Below are 10,772 nucleotides of genomic sequence, written 5' to 3'. Positions count from 1 at the left end.
GTTCAAACCTTCAAAAATAATATTTAAGAATAGGTTTGCATAATTTATCATTAAAAAAAAAAATAGGTGTTGTCACACATACTAAAAGTTGCCGTTTCAAGTCTTTTATTATGATCACTTAATAATTTGATAGTATAATTGTGTAAGAAAATCGAACATTAATTCGAATTTTCATACCCATTCTCATTCTACTTTGCCACCAATAAGATTTTCTCAAAAGTTGAAAACAAATAACAAAACTAAATTTAAATCCTATCCAACTAGAAAAGGTTGGATGTCGGCCTTCATCGTTCGTGACGTTGTCACACATACTAAAAAACTTGCGGTTGCCACCGTCGAACATATTTGCACGTTTTCTTTAAGTCATTTTCACTTTGCCCCCTTTCCCTTATTCAGTCGCCACCCACACCCATCCTTTAAAGGCACCACTTTCGCCTCCTCCTCCATCTCAAACTTCTCTCATCAACCATGGTTTGTCCCCGCGATTGGCCTGAACCGGTTGTTAGAGTGCAATCATTATCTGAAAGCGGGAAACCAGTAATTCCCGACAGATACATCAAGCCACCACCGGATCGGCCCGTTTTTAACTCATCTTCTCCCGACGACATAAACATACCTGTTATCGACCTCGCCGGACTGACCAGCGATGATCTCACCCACCGGGAATCTACTTTTAAGGAAATATCGGCAGCGTGCCGTGACTGGGGGTTCTTCCAGGTGATCAATCATGGCTTGAAAGCAGAACTCGTCGACGGAGTTCGGGATATTTGGCGGGAGTTCTTTCATGAACCGATGGAGGTGAAGCAACAATATGCTAATTCACCCAAAACGTATGAAGGTTATGGAAGCAGATTAGGACTTGAAAAAGGGGCAATACTTGATTGGAGCGATTATTATTTCCTTCACTATCTTCCTCCTCCTCTAAAGGATCACAGCAGATGGCCTGCGCAACCATCTTCTTTGAGGTCAGATATATATCATCATCATCATCATCATATATATAATAATAATATTGATCTTTAAGCCTATATATCATCATAATAATAAAACTTAAATCACTTAAATAATGCAGGGAAATTGTCGAAGAATACTCGAAGGAAATAGTGCGGTTGGGAAAAGTTTTGCTCGAGGTATTTTCCATAAACCTTGGGTTAAAACACGATTACCTTCAAAAAGCTTTTGGTGGAGATGATATCGGAGCTTGTCTGAGAGTAAACTTCTACCCAAAATGCCCACAACCAGACTTGACTCTGGGTCTATCGCCTCACTCTGATCCTGGTGGCATCACCTTTCTCCTCCCTGACGAGAATGTTAGCGGCCTTCAAGTCCGGCGGGGTGACCAATGGGTCACCGTTAAACCTGCCCCACATGCAATAATCGCCAATATTGGAGATCAAATTCAGGTAAGAAATTTAATGATTGAATCTAATAAAGGTTATACGGATCTATGTCAAATTTGTCTTGCACAAATAGGAGCCAACCATTTGATGGTTGCTTTTGTTTCCATTCCTAAACATTTAAAAATTGAAATATTCCCCATGTGAAAGACATATATATTAAATACGCATCACATGTACTCAGTTTGGGTTTTCCGCGATGAATCCAAATCGGTTAAATTAAAATGATCAGCAACTATCAGCATTAATAACGTAATTGTAGACGACTGAATTAATTGTGATGTTGATAATGGTATTTTGATATTTAAAACAGATTATAACGTAATCTAATATTCTTTTATTTTTATGTTTTTTCTTTCATCATCTTGCAGGTTTTAAGCAATGCTATATACAAAAGTGTAGAACATAGGGTGATAGTGAATCATGACAAAGAGAGAGTGTCATTGGCATATTTCTATAACCCAAAGAGTGATCTGCTTATTCATCCAGCATCGGAGCTCGTAACCGAAGAAACACCGGCTCTCTACCCCTCAATGACTTTTGATGAGTACAGACTTTTCATTAGGACAAGAGGTCCGCAAGGGAAATCCCAGGTGGAATCTTTAAAATCGCCGAGATGAATTTTTCGCATCTGTGACCATATATTTATGTATGTATGTATGTTAGTGTATATGGGAAATCCCTAATGGAATCCTTAAAATCTCCGGGATGACTTTTTACACCATCCGTATTTGTATTTATGTACGTTTTTGTATATGAAAATACTTAATGTCTTGTGATCCTTAACTATTAATATTGTGACATGATTGAGGGTCTAAACAGTATATATATATATATATATATATATATATATATATATATATATATATATATATATATATATATATATATATATATATATATATATATATATATATATATATATATATATATATATATATATATATATATTGAAAACAGCAAATATTATTAAGAAGAGAAAGAGAAAAGACAGCCCTACATAAGATTATTTATTTCTAAATGTGAATAATCGTATGGATTGCATAATGATACAATCTAGATACTTGTAATGATGAAAATAGTCAAAGACATTAAAAAAATCGACAAAGAACACATGTTGAATGATCATATATATATATATATATATATATATATATATATATATATATATATATATATATATATATATATAGAGAGAGAGAGAGAGAGAGAGAGAGAGAGAGAGAGAGTTATGCTCAAATGAGAACATTTTTGAAATTGAAAACATTTGAGAACAATTTTATAATTAAAAAAACATATCCCACCCACCCCCACTCCACCATTCTATCTAGACGTATCGTCTCTCACCGGACCACCATTGAGGCCACCAGACAACAATTTACACAATTGAGGTCACCGAACCTCTGCCAAACCAGTCGATTTCCGATTTCACCGACCGGCGTCGAGCTCATAATTAACTATCTGTTCCGCAACCCCCAATCGACACCGGAGTTGATCTTTACCAACACGATAGATGGGAGCTTCCAGGTAGGGTTCTTTCAAGTCTATACAAGTGTGGTTTTTAACCTAAATAGACTCGATTTTATCATGAAATTCATGAAATTAAGCTTATGATGAACGACAATTCGAGTGTCTGATACTTAATCTTACATCATAGGAGACATTTTATCTGAATCGCAATCCGATTTAGGTATTTTACAAGAATATGCAATCTCTTTCTTCTCCTTTTCCTTTTATTCCACTTTAGACATTGGTACCCATCAATAACTCAATATATTATCTACACATATATAATACATCAGAATGGATTTGTGAACTTTTCGGCTAGTAAAGTTGATATTTGTAGAGTTTATCAATGTTGCAGGTGGTCACTCTTATCTCTATAAATTATACACACACACAATCACAATAGCTAGTAAAGTTGATATTTGTATAGATTTTTTTATCAACACCAATTGTTCGACGAAATGCCTCAATGAAAAAGTAACATTTTACATGTCATTCACATGTAAATCACATGTGATTCACATGTAAATCATATGTGATTCACATGTAAATCACATATGATTCACATACGAAATAAATGCAAATCATATATGAATAATAAGTTATTCACATGTAAATCACAAGTGAATTATATATGAATTACGTATATATGTACACATTCATATGTTATTTACATGTAATTCACATACTAATCACATTTGATTCACATGTAAATCACATTTGATTCACAAGTAAATCACATGTGCTTCACATGTAAATCATATGTGATTCACATGTAAATCACATCTTATTCATATTTGAATCACACGTGATTCACATATGATTCATATGGAAATCACATGTGATTTACATAAGATGACATATATATAAATGCGATTCATACGTGAATCGCATGTGATTCATATGTGAATCACATGTGATTCATATGTTAATCACATGAAAATCACATATGTATTTTTGTGAGTGTTTGTAACGCCTGTAGACCGGGCCAGTCAATTTAGAGACGATAAGTGCCAAAAATGACTTTTTGATAGAAGAGTGTTTAGAATAAATAATCATAACCAAGTTGTAGTATATGTCACAAGGTTTCCATGCATATAAAGAACGATGAAATCCGAGTTATAACGAAGAAGTTATGACCCGTCGAAGTTTCGCGACAGAACAGGCACGACACAGGGCGACGTAAATAGTGAATTTACGTGAAAGCGATATTTAGCCTGAGTGATCTAAACAAAAGTCGTAGAATACGTTAAACTGAGAGCGTGCATAAAAAGAACGTCTAAATCTGACTCCGTATGAGGAAGTTGTGATTTTTTGAAGTTTCGACTTAGTAGTATGCAGCCCAAAGTTCGGATTTGAGACAAGTGATTTCTAGCCGAAACAATCTAAACAAGAATCGCAGATCTCGTCGATAGTAATGCAACGGTAAAAAGACAGATGAAAACAGACGTCAGATGAAGAAGTTATGAATTTCTAACGGAGTTTTCCTGTCCCGGTCTACTAAAATTAATATAATAAAAATAAAGTCAAAATTAGACGACGGAGTCTAAATGAGAGTTGTAGAGCATAATCTCACCTATGCGTGGATATAAAGGATGTCGAAAACAGAGATTGTATGCGACATTTATGATTTTCTGAAGTTCGAGGCACGCATCCCAAAGGGGGAACGCCCCGCGTTCAATTGGGGAACGCCCTGCGTTTAATACTTGCCTCCGGAGTGGCCACGTCGATGCTGACTCATCGGATAAGGTGTGACAACCCGAAATTTCCTTTTGTACAAATCCTACAGTGAATCACTTCAAATAAAAGTCAAACACATTTCTGCCAATTTTTAGCCGGTTTAAAGTCCATTTTGGGTGTTTCATTAATAATTCTTCAAACGAATGAATAAAAGGAAGTACCTTCTAGGGTCTTGGAATAGAAAACACACATTTAACACCTTAATAAGGAGTTCACAGCCAAACTTTTGGAGTTTGGGCCATAAACTCCCTTAGGGTCGTAAACTCATGCTTAAAGCATGAGTTTGCTCTTCATTCCTTCATTTCTCACCTGCCAACTTCAAGAACTTCCATTTTCTCTCTCAAGTATCATAACCATTATCTTCCAATCTTCCAAAAACGTAAGTATTTCTTCACTTGATTTGTTGTTATAAACTTTCATCTAGTTGTTATACATCATTTCATCCATGCATTCTCCACTTTATCATAGATCTTCAAGTGTTCTTCAAAACACCAAGAACACACACTAGTGTTCTTAGACCTTAAACACCCAAACAAGCTTCTATATTGTAAGTACTCTTGTCCTAGAATTTTGTGTGCTTGAATGAACTTTTTTAGATCTTAGAAACATCAAGAAATCCGAGTTGGAAGAGAGTTTACGGCCAATGCATCTCCCAAGGTCGTAAACTCCATATAAGGGTGCAATGTTGCCCTAATTTCCTTCCTAATGCTTAGAACTTAGACTAGAAACTATTACCATTGAACTAGAGGCCTTAAACTTCAAGTTTATGGAGTTATCCATGGGTTTACGGCCATAAACCCACTAGGGCCGCAAACCCTAGGCCGTAAACTCCATAAGTTATGGTCCTTGGGTCGTAAACTCCAATGCAATGCCTTACACTCCTTTGATGCAACCCAATGGCCTTCTAACACTTACACCAAAGTGTTTTTCACACTTTAGGGTGTTTATACTTACTTAATTAGTGTTATAATCACTAATTAGATGTGTACATATGTCTTTATATGTTAATAGGATCATCGTGTGTGTTCAAGTCTTCACTTGACACCTAGCACCTTGTCCAACACTTCCATACAATCCACTCACTACAGGTGAGTTCATACCCCTTAATTAACCTTTTAAATGCTTTTGTGTGTGTGTGGGGGGGGGGGGGGGGGATACAAGTTGAATCATACTAGTTATTATATCAATCACATGTGATTAATAACTAGCACTCAAATAGATTTTCTATACTTTAAACTGTCTTGTCAACAAAACCACTTGAAAATGATTATCAAATACTTTTACATGTTAAACTCTTTATAAAACTTAGTGTTAGTTTCCAAATCTTTACTTTCAATTCTTTAAACTCTGATATTGTCAAATCATGTCCAATACATATATAGTTATATAAGTAAGGCTTGAAGGACTTATGACTTATAATACACTTTATTTCCTATTCTTTGTTTGGTTGTGAACTTAGAGTACCCTATTGTTTGTCCGAGTGTCGTTTGATCCTTAGTTATATATCATATGTATATGTATAGACATAAAAGCTGGTTATCTTATTTCAATACACGCAGATATACACACAACATTAGTAGTAAATTATAATAGGTATAGTTTAGAGGTATACTACTTACTATTTCTAGTACAATGAAACATACAAAGATTCGGTTCATACACGATTCAGTACATACTGTAAACAATGCGTACACTACACTATACAACTGAACATATTATAATGAGAGTCAGAGAAAGCATACTACTCACTAGACAGAGAGAACATACACTAGTACATATTATTCATACAAACTATATACTATACTAGAGAACTTACTATGATGAGAATCAGGGGATACATACACTACACTAGTACATACACTACCTACACACTATAACATAGAAGTAAGGAACTACTTCGAGGCATGGCATCTCTGTCATGGCTCGTCTTGTATCCAGAGTCTCCTGAAGGGAGAGCGTGAAATTTGTGTATAGATCTATAGTGGACTAACCGTCCTACACCTTGTTGCTAGCTACAGTGGAACCTGCAGATCTTTAGGTGATGAATGTTATAACATCTCGACGTCTTCGAGCTTCGTGTTTCACTAGGTCGATCAAGTATGGTTACAATTACATCACATTATACCTTAATTAACAATTGGTTTAAGGTAGTTCGTATAATAGTAGTTATAATATTATTATACTACAGTACTTCATTATTTTTCCCTTACATCTACTTTGTGATCTCCTCACATAAAGAGTAATGTAAAAACTATATTTTACTAATAATAGTCACATTTCGGAAAGATACTCACTTTTACAATGAACATACATACAGTACACTTGATGCCTTGGTAGAAGGTTGCTTTTAATGGAAAATATAGGATTTTCTAGGAGATACAAATAATTACTACAAACATTTTATGTACTCTTACATTCAAACATTTTCATACAAATTATGACACTAAATACTTATGAACTCACTAGCTTTAATGCTGATAAACTCTTTCAAAATAAATTGTATTCTCAGGTCATCAGTAGACAGGTACCGAGGCCAGCTTTTCAGAAGATGGAGCCCATACAGGACTCATCTTTTATTTTGATTCATATTTTGGTGTCTTATAAACCATAGAAGACACTTGTATTAAATTTATATATTTAATGCAATGGATGATGTTGTTTACTTGTTTACTATTATTCTGTGTTGTGATACTATATATGACGTCCTCCGCCCCAGAACATTTCCGTTGTTCTTGGTTTTGGGGTGTGACATAAGGGATAGGATCGGAACCCCGCTCCTTCGCACCGCGTTCGGGGAACTCCCTGCGTTTGCGGCAGACTTCAGCACTATAAATAGAACATGAAAGCAGGCGAGTTTGGTTGCTAATTTTCTTTTCTATCTCCCGTTTACCTCGTTTTACGTGCAAGAAATACCTTCGAAACCTCGATATCATCCCGACACCCGAAACGAGTCCCGAAACCCCGAAGATCCCGAGAAGAAAAGAGTTTTGAGCCGAAACTCTGCCCGCATGAAGCCCGATTTTGAGAAGATATCCCGGTTCCATCGGAGAATATTACTATAAAGAGTCATAGTGCTGTCCGAGCATCGTCTTATCAAGTGAGTGTGTAGTTGCTTTCTTCTAACACATAGATATGAAGCATTTGCTATAAGGTACGTGCTATGTGGTTATATATTGTTTGCTTACTTGAGATGGATGTTGAATGAATGTTGTATACAGATTTTTAAATGGTTTAAAATGTATATGTAGTTTATATTTACAAATATGTTGGGTAGAACATGGGTAGACGAAATAGTTGGTGTGTGTTGAAAGATGAGTTTGTGGATGAGAAGAAAGATGATATAGATCATGAGATAAGGGTGACATGTGAAAAATGAGTGAAACCTTTACCCAAACGATGGCCCCCATCATTCAGCATAGTAGGGATGATAACCACATACTATTCTAGACAGTCCAATGGAACACTAGCAAGCTCGCAACTTGTAGGTGTTGTGGACTTGATGTTCACCGGTGTACTGTAAAAACCCTGGCAGCTATAGATTTAGTGTCTCGTAATAAAACGATCATAACTATGGACTTAGTACTGTATAGATGAACCTTGGTAGCTATGGATTTAGTATTGTCTAAATGAACGATGGTAGCTATGGATTTAGTACTATGTAGATGAACCTTGGTAGCAATGGATTTAGTACTGTGTAGATGAACCTCAAGCAGTAATGGACTTTGTGTCAATTCCTTAGGTCAATCCTTAAGAACGAATGAATGATGGATAGTCGATTCTTAGGGTAAAACCTTAAGAAATAAAGAAGCTAATGGGGTTGGGTAATTAGGTTGATTGTTTGATGATTGAATATAATAATTATATTATTGTGGGTTGAAAACCCTATATGCTCACCAGGCTCCCAAGCCTGACCCACTCATTTTTCTTTGCATTACAGGTAATGGCACAAGAGTATATGTTGGTGGACTTGACGAGAGATTTTGGATTATAGATCAGTAGTTATAAATAATTGTTGTAAGGTCTATTTTATATTGTTTATGCTTTTGGTCTGTAACAAAACATGACATCCCGATATTTTGTTATTTTATGAAAATACATTTCTTTAAAGAAATGCTTTGATAAATTCTTATCATATCTTGTTTTGGGAACAAATTCCGCAACACTTTTATGTAAAAATATTACTCTTATTTTCAAACAAAACATAAACAAAACCGGTATTTTCTTGTCGTGAAATTGGGGATGTCATAGTGTTTTTGCATCAATCAATTTTTTTAAATTTTTTTATGTAGATTTGGAAAAAATTGTGGTGAATTTTGAAGAGGAAAAAAATGATAAATTGAAGAAAATAAGGAAATATTGACACAAAAACATGAAAACGCTTTGAAATTTGTAGCATTTTTTATTTATTATATTTTATTTTGTATCAAATAAAATACTTGTACTATTATATTTATAGATTAATAAATAAAAATGAGATTTTTTATTATTTACTTACGGATATTATACTATAAGAAATATGAACATATGCATTTGAAAAAATATGCATATATGCACCTAAAAATTTAGTTTTTTCTAGAGTAAATTACATGAATGGTCCCTATGGTTTAGGCTAATTTGCGTGTTTAGTCCCTAACTTATTTTTTTAACTCGGAAGGTCCTTACATTTTGTTTTTGTTACGCGCTTGGTCCCTGTCTTACCTAAAAAGACTATTTTACCCTTGATTTTTTAATTTATTTAAATAAACACACCCCCACCTCCACCCCCCTCACCTTACCTTACATACCCCACAATTTTTCCCCATTTAAATAATTGTTTTTTATGTAAGATAGGGACCAAGCGCGTAATAAAAACAAACAGTAGGGACCAAGTGCGTAATAAAAACAAACAATAAGGACTTTCCGAGTTAAAAAAATAAGTTAGGGACCAAACTCGTAAATTACCCCAAACCATAGGGACTATTTGTGTAATTTACTCTTTTTTTTAAATGCAATTTTTTTTTGAAAAAGTTGCAGTTTCATTTTTAAATGCAGCTATTCTTTTAAATTACTGTTTTTTAAATGTATCTTTCTATAAAAAACTGGCAACTATTTTGAAAAAATTGTTGTTTTTTTTTAAACTGCAGATTTTTAAAAAAAATGTAGTTTTTTTTGTACCGAGAGGTGGTTGGTGGTGGTGGGTGGGTGGTGGTTGTGGCGGGTGGTGGTGGGTGGTGGTGGCGGCGGGTGGAGGGTGGTAGGTCGTGCTTGGTGGTTGGTAATGGTGTATAACGCCCGTAGATTAAGGCTAGTCAATTTAGAGACGATAAGCATCAAAAACGACTTTTTGATAGAAGATTATTTAGAATGAATAATCTTAACTAAATTGTAGTATATGTCACAAGGTTTCTGTGCATATAAAGAACGCCGAAATCCGAGTTATAACGAAGAAGTTATGACATGTCGAAGTTTCGCGACAGACCCGGCATGACGTTGAATGACGTAAAAAGTGAATTTACCTTAGATTGACATTTAGCCTTAGCGATCTAAACAAAAGTCGTAGAATTCGTTAAACCATGAGCGTGCATAAAAAGAACGTCCGAATCTGATTTCATATGAGGAAGTTATGATTTTTCTAAGTTTCGACTTAGCGGTATGCAGCCCGAATACTCGATTTGAGATACAACGGTTTTTAGCCGAAACAATCTAAATGAGAATCGAAGATCTTGTTGATACTAGTCCAACGGTAAAAAGACTGACGAAAACGGACATTGGATGAAGAAGTTGTGAATTTATAACGGAGTTTTCCTGTCCCGGCCGACTAAAAATAATATAATAAAAATAAATTCAAAATTAGCCAACGGAGTCTAAATTAAAGTTGTAGAGCATAATCTCACATACGCGTGGATATAAAGACCGTTGAAAACGGAGCTCGTATGCGAAAGTTATGAATTTTTGAAGATCGTGGGACGCATACCAAAGCTTATCCGAAGCATACGCCCAGCGTACTTGGAAATTACGCCCAGCGTAATCCCAGACCCAACAGCCTATAAATAGAAACCGAGATCGGCCATTTTCTTTGTTCATTTTCTTTCTTTTCTCTAAGTTTTTGCCTCGATTTATGTGCCAATTATATCCCGAAGCCCCGGTATC

At 35.1% G+C, this 10,772-nt stretch overlaps 1 protein-coding gene across 1 annotated transcript; it reads left to right on the top strand.

The window, feature by feature from the left end:
* Positions 1-379: 379 nt before the first annotated feature.
* LOC145028338 (2-oxoglutarate (2OG) and Fe(II)-dependent oxygenase superfamily protein) lies at positions 380-2,183 on the top strand. Its single transcript, XM_078977014.1, has 3 exons — positions 380-965; positions 1,073-1,403; positions 1,769-2,183. Exons 1-3 carry the CDS (start codon positions 469-471, stop codon positions 2,015-2,017), a joined length of 1,077 nt encoding a protein of 358 aa, XP_078833140.1. The 5' UTR covers positions 380-468; the 3' UTR covers positions 2,018-2,183.
* Positions 2,184-10,772: the final 8,589 nt, after the last annotated feature.

Source organism: Lactuca saligna, chromosome 2 (assembly GCF_052625555.1).
Source record: "Lactuca saligna cultivar CGN05327 chromosome 2, ASM5262555v1, whole genome shotgun sequence".
In the NCBI taxonomy this organism is placed as follows: Eukaryota; Viridiplantae; Streptophyta; class Magnoliopsida; order Asterales; family Asteraceae; genus Lactuca; species Lactuca saligna.
This window is presented reverse-complemented; position numbering and strand designations above follow the sequence as displayed.